The sequence below is a fragment of the Micrasema longulum genome, unplaced genomic scaffold (genome assembly GCF_059751315.1).
Source record: "Micrasema longulum isolate JH-2025_06_02 unplaced genomic scaffold, ASM5975131v1 h1tg002642l, whole genome shotgun sequence".
NCBI classification, from domain to species: domain Eukaryota; kingdom Metazoa; phylum Arthropoda; class Insecta; order Trichoptera; family Brachycentridae; genus Micrasema; species Micrasema longulum.
In genome coordinates this window covers 38,764-61,452 of record NW_028279777.1, presented here as the reverse complement: position 1 = coordinate 61,452, position 22,689 = coordinate 38,764, and the positions used below count along the sequence as shown (strand labels likewise).

At 32.2% G+C, this 22,689-nt stretch overlaps 1 protein-coding gene across 1 annotated transcript; it reads left to right on the top strand.

Annotated features, from left to right (window-relative positions):
- Positions 1 to 706: 706 nt before the first annotated feature.
- On the top strand, positions 707 to 17,389 carry Sfxn1-3 (Sideroflexin-1-3). Its single transcript, XM_088240919.1, has 9 exons — positions 707 to 955; positions 5,439 to 5,602; positions 6,655 to 6,809; positions 7,823 to 7,940; positions 8,891 to 8,966; positions 10,043 to 10,128; positions 12,026 to 12,153; positions 13,658 to 13,842; positions 16,017 to 17,389. The coding sequence occupies exons 2-9, from the start codon at positions 5,448 to 5,450 to the stop codon at positions 16,080 to 16,082; spliced, it is 969 nt and encodes a 322-aa protein (XP_088097045.1). The 5' UTR covers positions 707 to 955; positions 5,439 to 5,447; the 3' UTR covers positions 16,083 to 17,389.
- Positions 17,390 to 22,689: the final 5,300 nt, after the last annotated feature.

Sequence of the window (22,689 nt, the reverse complement as noted above, 5' to 3'; positions counted from 1 at the left end):
GTTCCGATTTTTTTATTCTCGGCAAGGTGTTTTTTAAGCGAAACGTTTAAAAGTCCTTGGACTAGCATTTGTAGTGAACGTGAAATCGATTATATAGGTGCAATTCCGCCCCGTAGTCAAATATATAGCACATTCGTTTACCATGCTTGAGATATCGAATTCGATTACTAAATACTAGCACGGCCAACGTGAAGTGGTTTCACAATGCAATATTTGATTCTCATTTCACTGGCACCTGAATCGTAAGACTGATCACCTTACCTTCACGTAATATATTATCGAGATACGCTGCATAATGCATCTTGGGCGTGAACAAGGAGAGACAGGTAAAAAAAGGTATAAAAATAAAATAAATCAAATATTGCGTATTTGTACCTATATGTCGGAGGCTGCGCATGACGCCATTTTGTAACTCTATTGACGAAATTGGAAACTACAAATAAAAAATATTATTTAAAAAAAATCTTATTTCAAGTCAATTTGATTTACGATTCACGTTACAAATAAAATAAACATGATTAACCATTTTCCTTTTTTCTGTTTATAATTTTGTGTTGAAGACTTTTTATTGATTAAAAAATATTTAGTACGGGGTGTTTTCGTCACTCTGTTGGCGTAACTGCGAACTACCACGTACATTTTGTTCCGATTTTTACGTTGTCGCACTGCCTCCGTCCGAGTGGAATAATTTATTTTCCCGTCATATGGGATCGTTGACAAGTGGTCAGGTCTTTCGTATCTGACAGTAGTTCGCATAACTATATTTTGATTTTATTTCCGTGTCAAAGTTCAATGTTATCACTGTCAGAACGCCGTGATAAGTGACCAATGACGATAACTATTATAATTCTGTAAGCAAACTTTGAAGCGATAATAACTATCAGCAATATACTAATATTGTCCGTAAGCCAGCGCGCGTTCGGAGTCTTTTCCACGGATATTGGATTATAATTTAGTGAGTGAAAATTATCATATTTTAAATTTATTAACCGTATTTTGTATTCTAATTTAATCCTTCTATACAATTAGATTGTAATAAACCGTTAGCAGCTGTCATATTAAGTGAAAATATTGAAAACATCAACCGGTATTTTAAATTGGAGTGCTATTTTTTTTTGCCATGTTTTGTCTTATATTTACATATTACGTTTTACGTAATCTTTCGAAATATTAACTGTTGTTTTCAAACCGTAACCTTGACTTTTAAATACGATTGTATCCGATTAAATTGTTCTCTACTATTTGAATTCTTGAAAGATGATGGTATTCATCATAGAGACGTAAGAATGAAATTGCCAAATTCCCGTTTGACAATTTGGCACTTAACTTATTTACAATAAATTTATATTATTATATAAATTGCTATCGCGTTTATTTACAGTGCTTATCTGATGGCGTTCAAACGAAATAGTATTTAGATTATAAGTAACTCACTATTAGCAATCAACAAGTACATCTATTTACTTAAGCATTTTAATTTAAGTTTCTTTAAATAAAATTTTGGTTATAATAATTTTAAAATAGTATTTTTGTTTCTTCAAATATAGTTATTCGGCATATTATTTATTACTATAATAGTAAAGAGTGAGTTTCTAAAAACCATATCTAAATTATCATTTCAATTATGTTTTTCCATATTTTTTTCTATTGATTTCAATGATATTATTATTTTGTATATTTGATTGTGTATGAATCTAAATTTGTATAATTTGTATTTTAATATTCACATCTGATTATTTTTTTAAAAATTGTCTTCTTTGGAATTTTATTATTTATTATTTATATTTTATTTTTCCGGATTGTTATTCTATCGCATCACATGTCATTAAAATTGAATTAAATTAATATTATGGCTTGACACGGGCACAGCCTAAAAAGCCTTAATGAGTTCATTAATATTTAAACAAGTGTAATTTTGAATGAATAAAAAAAATAAAATAATAATAATAAAAATCTTTAATAACCATAGTATAAATATACAAGATATACTGTTTTTATTAATGTGGCAAGTGACTACTAATTTCTGTACCTTAAAGGATAAACCACAGTAGTAACATTGAACGAAATGTTCAGAATATAAGATTTTATGATCGTGCAATTTCTAAAACATGATCACTTTTGATCTAAATTATATAATTTCAATCGCTAAAGAACTTTCAATGAAAAATAATTGTTATTTTGATAGTACAAGTACATATTAAAATAGCTTATCTGGGACTACTGATGTTTATTGCATTAAAACAAAGTGGACAGAATTTTATTTCAACTTTAAAAAAATAAATAATGATGATTGTGGACTTCGATGTTTTATTTACGTATAAAATATTTATGGTATTGGAGAAAAAACAAGATCCCAAATATAATATTTATATTATATAATTATTTATGTTATACAGGTGTTCATTAAACCCTGTCACTCACCACACCAACATGCAAACACTAAAATACACCTACCTACACTTTCACCATCATCGTAGTATATATTGTATAATATTTCCGAAAATCTAAAAATCATATGCAGATTTATACAAGGTGTTCTTTAAACCCTGTCACATCCGAAACCACGATGATCAGTATGAGCAAGAAGGCATATTAAAATATTTTTTTAGAACAAATAAAATTTAAAAAAATAAAATATAAAAAAAAGCAAGTGGTTGCTTACTTCTGAAGGGGAGAATCTAGGAGAGGGGAGGGGAAGTCTGATGCGCCGACACTGCGCGGCCGTGCTCCCCTCACTTCTCCTCAGCAGAAGTAAGCAACCATTTGTTCTTTTAAATATGTTATTTTTAAAAGTTTTCTTTGTTCAAAATATTTTTTAAATATGCTTATGTGCCTTCTTGCCCGTACTGATCATCGTGGTTTCGGATGTGACAGGGTTTAAAGAACACCCTGTATTTACATAACGTAATATGCTAATAGATATTACAATTTATTTCACATAAAACTCGAGGCATTCATTTTCATTATGTTCTAGTACATAATAAATAAATATAATACAATAACACTAGAATATTATTAACACAAATCTGTTAAAGTAATTTCTTAAAGCTTAATGTTTTTTAATGTTTCAAGTGTTACTGTACAAAACAATGTAATAGAAATATGTGTAAGTACCTAACTATCACGTTTGCAATTTTTTTCATGACTTTCTTATGAGATTGAAAAATAAATTTATCCTGTCGTTTTTTTTCCGAAGATGATATTTGGCGGATTTATATAGCGCCATTTTTGTGAAAAATCACCTCAAGGGCAGGGCGCCTTACAATTGTATACTTAAACTTACATTCTAACTTAACTGAAGTGACATATTATATTTTCTGATTTAAATTTGAGGGTATGAAAATCTAAAGAAGTGAGATTTTAGTTGGGATCTGAACTGACTGGGACTGTCGATGATTCATAAGTTTGAAGGCAATTGGTTCCAGGCGGAGAGACTGGCAACGGCAAAAGAACGATCTCCAAATCTAGTGTTTGGGGAGCGCCGGATATCAACAAGTTTTCCTCTTCCTGAATCAAATGCTGACATAAGAGTAGATTTTCTTTGACATGTATTTTCCCTGATACAAAGGTCCGATAGGTATCTTGGAGCCATTTCATGAAGGGATTTGAATACTGTCCAGCAAAGTTTGTATTTTATTCTCTCTGGGCTTTTTAACCAGCGCAAATCTCGAAGATGTTGTTAGATGTGAGAATATTTTTTACTCCCATAATAATCCTTGCTGCTGCATTGAAAACAGATTGAAGTTTATAGTTTGATATTTTGAGAGATTTGCGTGTATCCCATTACAGTAATCTAGACGCGAAACGACATAAGCATTTACAAGAGCTTTAGTTGCCTCTATAGGAATATTTATCCGCACGGATTTGATCTGTCGGAGATGGAAGAAACTAACACTTACCGTTTGTTGTTTGAAGATGACTGTTCTTTTGATAAGGCTTCAAAATAAGTTGACACTAAATATTTTTAATTTTTCCAAATATCAAGTAGATACCTAAAAATACATAATCTGCTAGCATGTGCTCAAAGTTTTATGTTTTTCATCCTAGCTACAAATTCTCAAGAGAAGAATAAGGGAGGGGTAGCAGGATCGGATTGAATGATATTTTCGATTTAAAAAAAAGATTAAACATTTTTAGTAAAGAACTGATTTTTTTTTTTTTTTTATTCAAAAGGAAAAAGAAATATTTGCGTTCTTATGATTTACCCAAATATTTAATTTTGAGGGCGATTTTCAACGAGTTGTAAATAACTCACTATTAGAAAATGGAATCAAGTTGGGGTAGAGTGGGATTTGAACCACGAACCTTTGGTCCGTGAGTCCGAGACACTAGCCACAGGACCACAACCTGATTAAAATTGAAATTTGTAATTTCATAATTAAAAATTAAGATTATATTGACGGCTTTTCAGATTTCTAATTTTTCACAGTTATCTAACTTAAAGCCTTTAATATGCAAGATTTATTCATCAACTGTTACGGACATTCCAACATTATATTGTCTCCATATTAAAATATTTTTTAGATGTGGAATTTATCATTAAGTATCGTATTTTCTAAATTGATTACGAATATGTCGGCAAACAGTGAACTACGGGAGGAACCTATTGGTAAACCTTCTAATTGATTATAATGACATTAATTTTGATCTAAACCCCATGCCGCTCCTGACCAAAAACATTTGCTGTGGATTTTTTTACATTTTTAAATCTGCCATTGTTTTTGCAAACTGTTTTATATGCACTAGCATTATATGCATATTTTACGTAACTAAATCACCTAAATTCTTACTAATATTCTATCAGTTCGCATGTTTAAATGAACTTCATTTTTATAACGAACGAAACTGGCAGTGCTCAGAGTATGTATATTGTCTTCTCCCTCTACCGCACGATTCACCGGTATGAAGCAAAGTCTATCTCGCTCAAGCCACGATTTTACCAGATCTGGTATTTTTCATACAAATTCAAAGTAAAAGCTCTCGTTAAATAGAATTTACATGGTGACGATTGTGCGTGCGGAGACAAGTTATGGAAATCGTCAATTTCTCTAAATATTTTTATTGAATCCCTGTTTTTTTATGTTACATATTTTTACTGTCAATTTTTTACACCTATTTTTACTTGGCAGTGCACTGCACTCATGTACAAATTTGATATAATCGAGTTAGATCCGATTCAAATCGTAGTCTAGCGGTTGGCGCATTCGTCTACCATGCTTGAGGTCCTGGGTTCTATTACTGGGAGTGTCGACATTAATATCTGTTTATAAGATGATTTTACACTGAAAATTTCACTGTCCCCAGACTGGTATCCAAAGAGTAATACTGATTATCTTATCTTCTTATAACCGATGATCGGGATATGCTGCATTTCCTTCACCAGTGCAGTTCTATAAAGATAAGAGTTTGATGATGATGATAAAGTTTTCCTTTTCCAGTACTTGAAGATGTCTCAGTTTGCTGTAAACTTGGAGAAGCCGCGATTCGACCAGGCAACATACTGGGGAAGAGCTAAACATTTCCTGACCATCACCAATCCCCTGAACCTTCTGGCCAGCTCCGGAGACTTGGAGAAAGCCAAACAAGTAGTGCAAAAATATAGGTACCCACCTAAAAAAATATTTTTATTTATTTATTTAATTCTCATACGGCACCAGTGGCTTTTAGGATGTATTTGCATTGCTATACCTTTAAACAGTGCCATTATTTATTTATTTCATTAACGCCCTGAGGGCTCTAACAATATACAGTTAAAAGTACATAAAGTAAAATCATAACTATTACACTATACATGTAATTAATTCTAAAAAAAAGAAAGAAAGAAAAAGAAAATAAAGTCAAGATAAGCAGTGAAACGCATTAAAAAGAGGAGAATTGAGGGGATGGCCATTCGATGGATAGAATAGCTGATTTGACTCCAGCAGGAGTGGTGTGGAGCAAATCCAACATCTCAGCATAATTATTAGCAGTTCTGTGGATGCCTGCTAGGGGAGAATGGTGAATGAATTATTGACAACTTCTATTCTTATTCTTATTAGTGGTTGGGGTCAGTACTATGCAAGCTCCTGACGTCACTGCAACCTATGAAGATCTTTTGTGACATTTCCCTGTGAATAGTTCTCGCCCTCCAAGCCCAGGTCTTTAAAGACCCTGGCTATTGTGTGGAAGGCGATACTTCTCATCTTTCTAAATCTCCCCCTCTAAGTCTAGATCCATAAAGCATCTGGTTATTAGGTAGGGTGTGAGCTTTTTAATGTACTCAGGTTTAATCAGCGGTCCCCCGAGGATGCGGCTTCTTTTATGATGTTAAGCATCACATTCACATAGAATGCGTATAGGTGTTTCCCCATCTGCACTGCAGAACCTACATCTAGAAGTTTCGGACAGATTCATTCTAGCAAGGTGCGAACATTGTTAAAAACGAAGATTGTTTAATTTTTTTTTAATAATAAGATCTAATTTTTTAAAATATGTATGTTGCATATTTTCACACTTTACTGGCATATTTTAAGCATTTATCATGCATTTCATAATATAATCCGGTCTTTGGTGATAATATTGAGAATATTGTGAATCCACAAAACTTCAAAAAGGTACATTGGCTTTCAGTTTTTTTCAACTTTGATAGCATCTCTATATTGCGTGTGTTTTCAGGAAGGATGGAGAGGTTCCGGCCGACCTCGGCGTGGAGGGGCTGTGGAGAGCCAAGAACTTGTACGACTCAGCGTTCCACCCCGACACGGGGGAGAAGATGCTCTTACCCGGCAGGATGAGTGCTCAGGTCCCTTGCAATACGGCCATCACTGCATGTAAATATTTATTCAGTTTAATTTCAAACAATCTAAACTGCTGTGTTGAAGATACGGTACTGAAGAAGGATGCTTTGTGTGCTATATTTATTTATATATACGCCCAGTAGGCATTGTTAAGGACGATAAACTTTATGGATAATCACAGAATTAATGTAAGGGGATGAAAAAGGAAATCACTGTTATTTGACTGTCTCCGAATATGGCACTAGTGACTAGGCATAGTGTTAGAATACAAATAGGAATACCATCCACCATGCCTAGACATCCACCATGCCTAGGTGTAACTTTATACCTAGTTTATAAGTAAGGCTCATACTTTTATATCCAATAATGTTAAGTTGGATTTGTAACACTATTGTTTCATTAGATCATAATCCAACGATGTTACGTTTCTGCATCATAATTTATTGATGTAAAGACTTTTTTCTTCCCAAACATACGTCAACTGCATGTCACTGTTTAGTAAAATGTCAAAACTAGACACTTAAACAAAATGGTCAATTGCACTGCACCTACTTTGAATTAAGTTTGCGACTATAATTTAATTTATTCTCCATTCTCCATAATTTTACTGTAATTGAACCTTTTTTTTATTACTATTTTAAATTCTTGAAAAATCTCCATTTTTAGTGGCAGTTTTCAGAAATACATACTTTTAATAATTATAATGCTGGTTGGAGGAATAGCTTTCACACCATACTTTTTCTGCTATCAATTGCACTATCTTTACAATCCTATATTCATTTAAATTTGGCTTTCAAATTTTAAAATCTAGTAAATGAGAAATTGTAGAAAATTCATGTTTTTTCTACTCCGTAGTCAAATAATGCATACATTGCTGTAGGAATTTTATATATAATTAATATGTTTTTTAGTTTTTTTTTAACATTTGGCCTTAAAACGCTTACTAGGTGTATATTATTTGATAGCAGAATAGCTTTGATTGTAGCACACGGCAAATATTATATACTCTATTTTGAATACACTATTGAATCTATGTTCTTCTGTAGGTATGTTGATGTTCTATCGTTCGACGCCCGCTGTAGTCTTTTGGCAGTGGACGAATCAGTCCTTCAACGCACTCGTGAACTATACCAATCGATCAGGAGACTCGCCAATATCACAAAAGTAAGTATCATTTGTTTTACTTTTTATAAATATTTTATTTTACATTACATAATATGTTATAACATAAAATAAATAATACGTAATATATACATTTTAAGAGAGTAAATGTTCAAATATGCAGCGCCGGATCTATGGGGTTCAAAAGGGACGGGAATATACATGTTTGTAAATGAACATGAGTTTATTAAGGTCAAACCAAAACTGGCAACACGAAATATAATTTTCACTGTTTTAGATGAAATAAACTGCACTACAACTGCGCTTCGCTGTGCGGCACTCCTTACGCTGTAGTGCTTTTTGTTTTATATTTGTATTTTATTTATATGGTATCACTTTTTTTAGTATGGTACCACAGAATTTCAACTGTCATTTACATCGCGGCAAAAATGTTTCACACTTTTATCATAACTGTTTAAATATCTTCTTTTCACATTATATTTAGAGCTTCAAATAATATTCCTATTGCCAAATTTTTAAACTTTCTGTATTGTAATATTGATATAAAAATTTTATTCTTCCTTAACATGTGTCAACTGCATTTCACAATTTAGTAAAATGTCAACATTAGACACATAAACAAAATGGTCAATTACACTGCACCTACTTTGAATTTAGTTTGAGACAATAATTTACACATTTTTTTATTTGCCTCGATTTTATTCTCCATTCACGCGGCGGTACACGGCTCGACGTCTTTTGACAGATTGTCTGAGTTTTGGAAAATTTTCAACGTAAAATCGGGGTTATGAAAAACACAAAAGCATTAATTGGTGTGGATATTTGGATGACAATTTTAGGAAAAAAATAGCAAAATAACATTTCGGCGTAAAAAGCGGGAAAATATAAAATTGAGGAACGTAAAAACGAGGTTTTATGTATTTACTAACATTTAATAAAATGTTTGACCACAGAGTTATTTCTTTAAATATTAATAAAAAAAATCTTTCCAGACAACTTCTAACCTCGTACGTGTGTGCGACAGGAGGTGCTTTGACCACTGCTCTCGGGCTGAATGCATTAACCAAGGTAAGATCGATTTTATTACATATAATTAGTAATAAAAAATAAAAATAAATATTTCCTAACAAAGAATGACGGACAACTGGACATACATACGTTGATTATTTATTTATGTATTAATTATGGAAATCATTTAAAGTGCTTATGACCTGTCATTGGCTGGTTTAAATGTCCACTTTACACACTGTGTAACATTCACCATTCTGCCTATGTTTTAACATCCGAATTTCCTCAACTCTTCCATCTGTTGACTTTTGTGAAGTAAAGGAGCTGAAACCTTTATTATGCGGGTGAGATTCATCCGGCTGAACCAATACACCTACTGCAAACAATTTTCAAATTTTTATACCTCAGAGGCAGACGGATGCAAATCCAGAATTTGATGAAATGACATTTCGATTTTCGTATCCGGTTTATGATCGTGACCATTGATTTTAAATGTGTTTTCAAGGGAGCAACAAAAAAAGTGTAAAACTGAAGAAAACTCTAAAGTGAGGAAATGAAAAATGTATGGAATAAATTAATTATTGTACTAAACTATAATAAATATACTGCAGAAAAATCGGAAGAACTGTCATAATTGGGGATTACTCAATTATGACAGTTCTTCCAATTTTATATTTTATATTTAACATTTTATATTTTTTCCAGTACTACATTGTGTTATTTTTTATTAAATTTAAAAAAAATGTTTGAATAATTTCATTAACCTTAAAAACACGAAAATAAAATTTTTCATTAAATGCATACCACAATTTTTTTCCTAAATATAACTTTGAATAATATTTCTATTGCCAAATTTTTAAACTTTCTGCATCATAATCTATTGATGTAAAGACTTTATTCTTCCTTAAGATTCCTTAGGCATGTTTTAAACATTATTGTTTGGATCTGCATCCGTCAGCCTTGAGGTGCAGAATTTAATGCTCTAATTTTTACCGCGCACAAGAAAACACTTTTTGTATCCAGTTTCCCGTAGGGCTGAAGATCCTCATTTTCCTTACTGCATCCGATAACACCAATATCTCATTCCCCATCACTTCGTTCAACTGTGACTCTAGATTTGGTTCTGACATTTACAGAGTATGCCAAAGGTAGTGGGGAGGTTGGTTCCTTTTGCAGCAGTTGCCGCTTCCAACTGTATCAACATTCCTATGATGAGAATGAAGTGAGTATCACATGTGGTACCGGGTTAAAAAATATATATTTTTCTCATTAAACAATTAGAAGTACTTCAAAATAGAGCCGTGTGAATAGCGCTAGAGATAATTAGGTATTATAAAATAGAAGAAAATAACTCAATTGGATACCAATAAAAAAGAGACTGATATGTAGTGTGCTTGTTTTTATATTTAAAAAAATTAACAATCAAATGCTTGAAATACCTCAATAATTTAGTGTTGAATAAAATTTTTCATCAATAATATATCGTGGGTATTCTGGCAAAAAGCTTCGACTCTCAAATCCCTGTTTTACAAAATCAAGCATTTAAGTTCTGTGCCAATTTTACTCTTTTATATCTTATTTAAATATAGTAAGATGTTAAGTGCTTATTTAAGAACCTTTTCTTAATTTTACCGTTTCTTAATTTTATATTAAGTAAATATTTAGTAATTTAACGCTTTCAGGCGGAATAAAATACCAGTATACGACTTAACCTTAAATTTATTTTTAATACTGCAGATATATGGAATTTAATATGACTTAGTGTATTTTGCCAGATTGTAGAGCGTTAAAAACTTAAAAAAACTGCATCATTGAGTCAAATCCGCATATTTTCGAGTTAACGTTTTTTGCCAGTTTACTCTAGATATATACGGAATATATTTATTTTGATCACCTGTCTGCCTCATGGTCTATTATTAAATAAAATTTACAATTGAAGACATTGCACGAACATGAATGAACGGCACATTTTGGACAAAACTGAGTTACGAGTAGAAAATCAGTGTATGGATCATCAATCTACTTTTCCTCTCCTCTTTTCGTAGTATAGTGTAAATTTTTAATTAGTTTTTGTTTTTTTTTTTATATGTCCATGTATTTGTAATTTTCTCAAACTGAATGGTTTGGGTAGGCTGTAAGAAATTTCCTTAAGGCAATATGCCCGCCCTTTTATGTATATAAATTGTATATGTGAATACAGTGTTAAATAAATAAACAAATTAAATATATCCAAAATAAATATGATGCCTCATTGGCACATTGAAATAGATACATTTGATCAAATCAGGAACATCGAAAAGATTATTTACAACTTTATACAAAAAAAAACAAGTTAAGATATTATTCTTCTATCACTTATTTTAAGTAAATCCAATGCATATATGAGAATATTATTGATTATATTTTCTCGCGGTAAATGCAGTTTAAAATTTATGAACCGGATAAATTTATGCTGGAATTTTTTCAATTTTGTTACAATGCATAGAGAGCTAACCAAATTGAATAATTGTATTCTAACCGACTCCTAACCAATAAGCAAATGTGTTGTTTCATCTGCGTATCTGATGATGGACAGCCTTACACTGCCAATGTACACTCCGTCCCATCCATCAAGATTTTATATATGTTTGAGAAAAGGCATTTGTGCCGTGCTTAAATTTCTGAAAAAAAAATGGTATGGTGTATGTAAAATGGTGGTGTAGTTATGTATAACTCAATTTCAACTACAGTGGCACATCAGTTACATACCGTTTTTAATGTCTATATGTAAGTAATAATATTAACCAAGCAAAGGATTTAATATTTTCATTATGTGCTTACATTTTTACTGTTGATATGTATAATGGTTTTGAAGGTTAAATTGAATGCCTTTGTGTTTCAATATGCATGTGATACAGAGATAAAACTGTGTTGAATTTCAATGTTAATGATTTTACAACCGAAACAACATACCCAAAACCTTACATATTATGTTTTTTTTATTTTATTGTGATTATTCATGTCCGAATGGATGTGGATTAAGTGAGTACAAAGAAAGCACGTTACTTTTTACTGATTAAATTGAAGAAATTATCTCAATATACCAAGAGTTACATTGATAAATATGTTTAATTTTGTAGGGAAATATCCGAAGGTGTCCCGGTGGAAACTGAAGGAGGGATGCGGATAGGACGTTCCGCTTCCGCAGCCAAGGAGGGGATAGCTCTGGTCACCATGTCAAGAGTCTGCATGGCTTTACCAGGAATGGGTATGTAAAAGTTTTAGCAAATTATTTACTACCATAATTACTCGAACGTTACTTGTAGCTAACGTGCTACCGGCGTCGTGTTGTGGTTCCGCTGCAGTCACTAAAGCACACATCTCGGTCCACTGGTCGTAAGGCAGTGGAGGCTAGGCGACCCAGTTAACTCGTCAAGGCCGGAGATGTCCTCAGAAGGGCCTCGTACTTCAGGTTGAAGTTTCCAGTTCGCCGTGATCAGGAATCCGTAGGGAGAGAAGTCCAAAATCCAAGTCCAGGGTGAAGCGAAGGTGTCTATGAGGCCGCTTTCCGTATTGACGTCCGTAACAGTCACTGTTAAGGTGTTTGGTTTGTATCGCGGCAGGTCTTGGATCCAATCTAAACCGTTGAACTATTTCATTGTCTTGTTCTTCATCATCATTTAAGCGTGGTCTACCCAGGTCTGTTCGTCGTTTCAAAATAGAGCCAGTCTCTCGATAGAAGTCGCCGATAAACTCCATCAAAGACACTAACATCTGGTACTTGGCGGCCTGAAAAAAGTGATATGTATTCATCACGAGCTCGTGCGGATATACAATTGCAGTACCCATAACAAATCAGAATATCAGCATATTCCTCGTTTGTGGAGGTCGTCATATTCAACAGTTCCAAATCACAAGCACAATCGGAGTCCAATTTGACCACGAATCGAAAAAAACAGTCGAGAAATCCAAGCCAAGTAGAGTAAAAAAAACCAAGAGCACTGAGTATCGCATCTACTACAGACGAATCGCGTAAGCAGACTAACCAAACAAAATAAAAACAAAATGGCCGGGGATTTTTTTTCTCGCTCACACCTGCTTGCCACAAATGATATCCCGCTTGCACGCACCACAATCCCTTGAAGAACAATAGGTGCAGCAAGCAAATCAACGAAATACTGTTATCTTTACTACTACCTGGGAGCCTTTCATCAAAGTTTTTTCCTAAGAATTCTGATAATACCCTAGTTTGTTATACCTTGTTGGATAGCTGATAAAACGCATATATTTTTTAATTCATCTGCAGTATAACTATCGTAGACTTTTTTTTTATATTCCGGAAACAAAAAAATATTTTTTTACGAATTTATTTCAATTTATAACTCTCAATCGTCTACTACGACCCAGTCGATTCAGTAAACTGGAGTTTTAGGGTTGAGAATAATAAAACAACATATCTATTACACAAAACCGCAAACACAAATAAATTTGAGGCAAAAAAGTAAAAAAAAATAGACCAACAGACAAAAATCTGATTTAAATAAAAAAAAACTTCAATATGCAATATCTTGAAAACGGTTAAGTTTTGGGTACAGTGTTTATTTATTAGTAAAATCAGTCAGGAATGATGGAAACTACAACATCTTAAAGGATCTAGTAAAAACTGATAAGGGTACGCTGGAACTAGTGTATCAATGTAGTGCTCAGATAGAGAAATGCAATGATTATTTTCAGGCTGTCTCTGTGTTACCATGTGCTTTTTGTGATTACAGTTCTTACTCCCGTGGTCATATCCGTGTTGGAGCGACGCGGAGTGCTCGCGCGCAGACCTTACCTGGCTGCCCCCCTACAGGTGCTGCTGGTGGCCGCCTCCCTCACCCTGGCTACCCCGCTCTGCTGCGCCATCTTCTCCCAGCGGGCCGCCATTCCCGCTTCGCGCCTGGAGACACCCCTCCAGGTGAGGTCACCCAGCTTTATCTAGGGAATTTCGTGAGGGTTTGCAATATTCAAACTGTTGCAGTAAAGGAAAACTAGTTAGGTTATATCTGAACTAAACGGTTTCGATGAGTCATGTCAAGATCTGTTTAGTTTACTGTGTTAAGCTAGGTTTACATTAGGACAATACAATAGACAGGATAATATGGTTCTGTGGCAGCTCTATGACACGTTTTTCACAAGGACAATGAGGCTGTGCACGGTGGTGGGAGTATTCCATCGTCCTGCGGAGATAACCTGCCTGTCTATCTCTAGGACAAATCTCGGTGCATTTTCCTGTCCTCAAAAACTCTGTTCCAACAAGGGCGATAAGTACTGAATTTTAAAGAACCTTAAAGGCTGTTTACACTTAGACAAAACAATATTGTTTTGTCCCAGGACTCTACAATTGTCCACGTGTTAACAGCGATTCGTAGGACATAAAAAAAATCCCGAGACATCGCCACAGAGATAGATGGGCAAACAATATTTTGTAAATAAATCACCTTAAGCTTCTTTAAAGTATATTTATTATTGTAACATACGTATTGAAGATAAAAAAGGCACCATTTATTTTATTGGTCGGTTAGAAGAAACTATTTGGCTATAAACTTTGGAACTTTTAAAGATTTATTTTGTATTGTGCCAATCAGTTTTGGAGTATGGGATAATCGGATGGGGTGGTGCGAGTGACACAGTTGTAAATAGTGTATTTGTTGCACAAAAATCCATAATCAAAATAATACTCAAAGTCCCGATACTGACATCTACTGAAGAAATATTCCATAAATCACAACTTATGACACCAAAGCAATTATACGCTAAAACAATACTCACTTACAGATTCAAATATTATTCTTACTCAAATGAAAGATAACCCCTATAATACACCACATACAAATAATATAATCACTAGGTCCTCAACACAAAGACAACTTAAACAAATACAAACTAATACCACTTTCTGACTAAAGTGATTTTGAGTATTATTCCATTAAAATCTATAACCTACTTCCACTATCTATTAAAACAATTAGTAACAAGAAAATGTTCAAAAAGGCTATAAAAAAATGGATAGTGGAGCTGGGTAGAAGTAAAATGGATTGTCTCATTCGCCAAAACCAATATTGAATCAACTGCTCCACAAATGTATAGCTTATGTTATGTTTTTGTTCTTTCATTGTGCATTTTGTAATATAAATAATATAAATGTACACAAATTGATTATACAGATAAATACGTAGTGTTTAAAACGGTCTTGAATATTTTGTTAATTCTGTCTTATAATCTTATAAATATTTAAAAAAAGTATATTGTTAGGTGTCCTCGGCACGGGTAAGGTTACATTATTTTTATTATTAATCATAGTTTATAATAAAAAAAAATATGAATAAATAAATAAGCCGACTAAAGTATCATACATTTTTTTTAATGACAAATGACTTAAAATGCATAATATGTGATAATTTATTTTTAGAATCTTATGCGGGTTGCGAAGGTTAAAGATCTAGGCATCACGTTTGTGAGTTCCCTGACATTTCATGATCAGATCGAAACAGTTTGTAGTAGTTCGTTGAAGATGTTAGGATTCGTCTTGCGTACTGCCAGGGTTTTTGGTAATACACGAGTATTGAGAATTCTTTATAACTCGTTGGTGCGAAGTAGACTCGAGAGTGGCTCGATGATTTGGGGTCCGTGTGAGTTGAAGTACTCTCTTATGGTGGAGAGGGTTCAGAAGAAATTTCTTCGGTTTCTCTACATGAGGGAGTGCGGATATTATCCATGGGTTTATCCCACTGAGTTCCTCCAGGGTATGCTCGGTTACAGCAGTTTGATAGACAGCGTCAGCATAGACTGTTTCACATTCCAATATACAGGAGCAACCTGCCAATGGTTATGCCTGTTGGAAGGGCTATCTCTATGTTGAACAATATTACTTTGGACATTGACATTTTTCACGTCTCTGAGGGAGTTTTTCGTTACAAGATTCTCTTACTTTTTTAACAAATTATTCTCTGGATATTATGTATACTTATGTGTTTTTTTTTATATATACCTAATTTTACTTAATTATTTTAATTATTTCTATATGTATGAATTAAGATATTCCATTTTGTAATGTACATATATATGAATAAATAAATTGAAATTTTACAGGATGAGTTGAAGCAACAGTTCCCGACCAATACACCAGCACTCCTATATTATAACAAGGGGCTGTAAACTATAGACAAGAACAATCTGAAGATTTTACTCATTTCTATTATTATGTGAACGCTTCCAATTGACAGCAATAAAAATCGAGAATGTACTGCTTTGTCTAGAAATATTATAATCGTAATATTTTCTATGAACGATATAAAAATGGGTATTTATTTTTAAAGAAAAGGTGTTTAAAACGGTAACTTGTGTGCAGTCAAACATCTTTAATACCTTTGAAAAAATATTGGAAATAACCAGTTATTGTTATGTCAAAACGGGGTTTTTTTTTTTGTCGTGAAACTTCGATTGGTTATACTGTCAAATTGATGGTTGCGGAAAAACTGTAACAATACTCAAATTATTAATGGAACGCCTAACAACTAAAAATCAGTGTTCAGATCGCCAAATCTATGGGGCTCTGCATGAAACCGTGAATTTATTGATTTTTTAAAGTTTTGTATTTCTGAAATAATTCCGCATGTGACGTCACGAGGTTCTTCCCTGTCAGTTCTCCCGATTGGTTCGTTAACGGTAACCAAACCAGATATCCTTCACAGCTCTCATATCATTGGCTGGTTCATATGAACCAGTGATGTCGTTCAAAGTAGTGCGTTTTTATTAAAATATTTTTTTATTATTTTTTTCATACATTTTCAAAAAACTTTGCCTTAAAATTTAATGCTCTAATTTTTACCGTGCGCAAGAAAATATTTTTTGTATCCAATTTCCCATAGGGCTGAAATTCCTCATTGTTACCAGAAGTTACTCTTTGTGTATATTTTATTGCAATTAATCGGAAAATTATTGACTAATTTTAAATGAATAGAAGGATTTTATTCTGTAACTTAAAGATGACTACCGTTGTTGTTGCGGAACTAAATACACTGATCAAAAAATGTGTGAGATTCTGCCATTTATGGTCTGAAACCTGTCAATAGTATTTTTGTATCCATCGCCATATCCAACTCAGACCAGTGGTGAAGATTGCCGCCTTTGTTTTAACACGCCCTAAATGTTTGATTTACTTAAATATACATCAATAATAAAACCATACTTTCTCATAGTGAAAGGGTTGCAATTAAATGACACGAGTAGTATTTTTAAACCTTTTATTGGATGTGAACAACAAATATCATATTTGTTAAATGCGCAATCTTTAAATATAAGCTTTACGCTGATAATTTGTTGGCGGGTAAAAGGAGCTTCCGGAAAAGAAGCAAATAATGTAATATTGCAAAACACTTTTTCGTGTGGGCAATTATGTATGTAATTTTAATAGAAATAATTTATTTCTTTCATTGAATAAAATCGAATTTGTGAGACAATAATAATTGGTGTTGTGTTTGTGAATCATATAAATATATATTAAATGTTGTGTTGTGCGTGTTACGTTTCATATAATAATAATTGTGCGTGCATTATTTCTGCCAGATGTGTTGGCCTTGAATGTCGCTAGCAAAAACATGTGGAAATCTTAATTTAAATTTGTTTTGTTTGATAAACGATTTTATTTATTGAGAGATTACTCACAGATTGCATCAATTGAGTCAGACAAGTGAGACTTAGATTTTTAAAATCTATAATATTGGTTAAAACGTTAACAACATATCGAGCCATAGTCGGCAAAATAACGTAAGCGACAATTCGTGAACTATGCGGGAGAAGGTTTTTTTAAAATTTATGTTCCAAATATATATTTTTTAATAATCCGGTAAATGGGGTTTATAATGGTTGGTTACTGCCAATACTGAAATGACAACCAAATTGTTTAAATACCTTCGGCTTTTAAGGTAATGGCGGTAACGCTGTTTTGCATATAACTTTGACAGTTTTGTGAGCTAGCGTAACCGCCTACATTGTCATCGGTTACGTTGTTTTGCTTTGCTTAAAAATAATATGTCGACATATATTGTTTTTTAAGAGTGGAATGATGCGGAGTAATACATAGAAAACTATAATTGGCCTAAAATTATGGTTTATTTGTAAATATTGTTTTTTTTCGTTGTTATAATTGCTGTTGTTTTCTTTTAATAAATAAAAATAAATATCCTAAAATGTGGCAGGTGAATTTTATCGAGCTATGATGTTTTTAACACTTGTGCAGGGGGCAATAAGGAACAGTTTTCCTTAAAAAACGCAATTTGCCAAAAATTTCGCTTACGTTGTTCTGCCGATTATGGCTCGATATGTAATTCCATTTTAATAATTTTATTATTGGGTGCTAGATTATATTAAATAAAGCTTTTTTAAAGCATAAGTTGATATTTTTAAAATTTATATGCAGTTGTAAAAAAATATACACAAAATTTTCTCACTGTTAAATAACATAACTGATGAAAGTAGGTTGAATACTGTCGAAATGCGATCCCGTAAGTGTGTAAGGCTGAGACATGCATTATTGACAGAATTAAGAAAGGGGTGCTGCGTTGGTTTGAACATGTAGAGCGAATGGACAGCGAAAGAACGGCTAAAAGGATCTACGATGCAAATGTTGACGGATGCAGAAAACGAGGAAGACCGAGAAAGACATGGCACGATCAAGTCCATCAAATACTTGAAGATGGACATGTCAAAAGTAGGAATAATCGGCGTGCGTGCATAAGAAGATGTATGAATGTAGAGGAAGCGAGGTCTTTATGCCAAGATAGAGTGTTATGGCGTTCTATCCTCTCTGCCTACCCCTACGGGGAAACGGCGTGATGGTTTGTTGTTGTTGTTGTTGTTAGTTTATGTAAATTCACTAAAATAAATTTAACATGTCATTGCTGTTCCTTTGTCTAAGTTTAAAAATAAACCGGCACAAATTATTATTTTTTTTCTTTTCTAGATTTTTCTGAATTTGCTATTCACCTAATCGAAAATAATCACACTTTTAATAATAATAATGGAATAGATATCTTACATATTTGTATAGTTAGATTAAAATGAAAAATTAGAAATTGAAAAAGTTTTCAGCAAATAATTTTCCTATAATGTATTTATAACTAAAATTGAGATTGAAATAACATTCCTTTACTAAAAACATTTAACGTATGTTAGCAGATTATTTTAGTTGTTATTTGGTAAGATTTAAAATATTTAGTGTGACTTTATTTTTAAGCCTTCTCAAAGGAATGCTCATGTTCTTAAACCGGTCAGCATATTAAATTTATTCTAATGAATTTACACAAATTAAATACATGATTATATTATTTAACATGGAAAATCACAAAGTTAGTGCTTCAAATATTAATTTTACTTCTCACTGTTGTTTATGTAGGAAACGTTTGTGTATGTATGAAATGAATCTACATGTGCATAGAATATTGTTAGTTTACGATAGTCAATTAACTTATGTTGTTTAAATATGTTTGCATATTATTTGGTTCTAGTGCGTAAAAAAGACAATATTTAGTATATAAAATACTTCATTTACATTGCTTTTAATGATATTTTTAATGTCATTTTAATTATAATTTCTTTTAGAATCATGTTATTTATTTTGTAAGGGAAAATACATATTATATATAAACATTATTTTATATTTTAAAATGATATACACTATTGTCCATTCGCGGCACTTATGTGTTTGAATTTGTAATATAGTGACTGTTCTGGATATTGGCTTCAAACCACAATAGAGAAATATCACTGTTTTTTAAAAACTTTTTTGGATTAATGTCTATGAAGTAATGTCAAGTAAAAAAATTATTTTACTACTTAGTAGTATAAAAAATATTACAATATAAACAATGGTCAATGGCATTGGTCACGCCCCTAATACGTCACAATATGTGTAAATTTCGAACTTTGTGACTGTTTTAATTTTAAATAGAACGTCATCACGAATCTTGATGTCACAATTATCAAGACGAAACATGTCACATTTTAGTAGGGACATATTTTTTAATAATTTATTTTTTAAAGTTATGTATGAAAACATTTCTCCTCAATATCCATATTGATTTTGAAAATACAATTAATTTTTATAAATCCATTTCATATACTTTTATCAATATTCATAGTGTATGTGATTCGACCCTATTCTGGAAAAAGCAGTTTCATTATTTCGAATGTATATCAAAAATATTTGAACTGCAAATGTCTATTGACTTAAATTCTATTGCCTGAATGTGTATAAGACGTACGCAATTGGTTTTAAAATAGATTTGAAATAATTTATTTTATTTTATTTGGATGTAAAATTATCAAGAAACCAGTTTTCCATTGTAATTTTCTAAAGAAAAAAATAATTTAAAATTTAAAAAATATAGTCAGCATAATGCTTTCTTTTTGACCATGGAAATATTAATTGCTCTAAATACGTTTTTTTTTAATTCTCCATAAAATAAATTATTTATTTTCTTGTAATATTCTCGTCTAAAGTGAATCTTTTACTATTTTTACAGCCTAACAATAATATTAAAATAATCAAAAGCTTCACACAGAGTTTAAACCCATGTACATATAATAAAAATGAGAAAACCGAGAAAAAAGGTCTCAGGTTTGTTTCCCGCCTGCGTCAATACAGAATCACACTGCTGGATACATAAATCAAATTATGATAAAACTGTTTTTTTTAAAAGATTATCGAATTTTATTATAGTATATTTTTTAATTAATATTTATATGTGCGTAAATATGTACATTCCATTTTATTTAAAAAAAGAATTGTGTGCAATAAAATTTGTTGTTTTTAATTGTATATTTATTACAAACATATGTTTCATAGTTAGAAAATTATAATTTTAAGAAATATATTTGAAGTTTTAGGGTAGAGATATTTACAATTGATGAAAAATTGTACTTCTAACTTGTCTTCTGTCAAATAATGTTATATGGGTAAAAATTAAAATCATAGCAATTTTTAAAACAAATTAAATGCCTACTTTCTTCTAAGTTTTGCATTAAAATTAAGTCTCATTTCACAAAAATCAGTAGATGAAAAAATGGTCAAAAAGTTTCAATATTGGCAAAATGATGAATGTTACATGGCATAGTGATTGTTTAAACCAGCCAATGACAGTCTATAAGGTCTGTTTAAGCATAGGCAGAATTATGAACGAATTCTTATTTTGAAATTTAATTTTTAGTACAATCATATTACTTTCGATCATCTTGTTTATTCAATATTCAAACTTATAATATTTAAAACATTCAGGTTTGTTAGTGAAAATTGATTGAAGTTTGTAATTTATTATGGAAATAAAAGACAAGTGATACATAAATGAATCTACATAGAATCCAAGACTTGATAAATCTTTCTTACTTTTTAAAATAATCATGTTGTTTTTTCTATAACTGTTCTAAATGATATCAATATTTATAGTAATTATGGAAAATAGATTATCAAACAGTATATACAATATACATATCGTCTGTGATACTGCAATACCGAATAACCTGTTTTTTTTTAGAAAATGTTTAACAGCAATAAATTCATTATAGGGACTAAGAGCCTGTAGTTTTAAATTATTGCTATTTTTACTCTAAATAATTGTAGTTTTTCTGATAATCCAGCGGCACTTTTAGTACGCTAGGTTCTTCTGCCTAAAAATTCAATTGATAGTTACGTGTTTTAAAAAAAATATTTTTTTGAATATGGGATTTGCATTTATTATTTACCTTGCTTATTATGTACAAGGTTTATAAATCATAAAAGTGTATTTTTCTGATCAGGAGGGATATTCTACAGAGGGCCAGTCAGAAACTTCTCTAGCATTTGTTCTAGTGAAGAGGAAACCACTTAAAACTCTTCAGAAGAAGCCGGTCTATTGACAGTCATCGACAGGCCTTTCGTTCCACTAGAAGAGAGTTCGTTCGGCATTTTGAGTCCTACTTTGGTTTATTTTACCAATGTTCTGTACTGACTTGACCACGTGCGAGTTCTTTATGAAGTATCACCGATCCGATATTGCATAGGTCCTCGCCCAGACTTCTGCATCGCACCTCCAGCTGATGTTTCTGAAAGCCAAAAGAGGGGCAATGCATCAACAGGGGGGGGACATCTTGAGGTGTTTCATCGTCACATGGGCAGCTGTCGATCTCGGAGATCTTGAAGCAATGTAGGTAGCTCACGAACCCACCGTGACCCGTGAGGATTTGGGTTAGCTCAAAACGGGCTTTCTGCATTCTCCTGAAATCAATGGCATGGTAATCATGGTAAGATAGTTACGAGGTATTGCAGTATCACTGACAATATAATACATGTGTTAACTTTTTGATTTTAAATACCCGTATTTCAAAACATGTCATCTTTTGCTTAATGTAACCCGATGCTACAGCACTGTTTCCAGAGGGATTTTTTAGCAGTCTTTTAAAAGTTAAATTCACAAATTTGGGATAAGCGGTGACCAGTTTCATTGTCTACAAAGCATCTTCGAGACTGATATCTTAATATCAAAATGAGTAACAATACCAGTTTCGAAGATCTCGCGAAAGCAATTAAACTGGTCCAAATTTGTGGATTTATGTTTAACTCATCTTTTATTTAGACCTAATTATTTAGTTTTGTAATTACCCGCGTCACTAGAAAGTGCCTGTATCAAGGCAGATTTTATCAGACAGTATCACCACATGGACATTCAATTCACCACTTTAGGAATCATGTCTTCTGCTTACTTGCAGTTATATAATTTCACTCATTTCT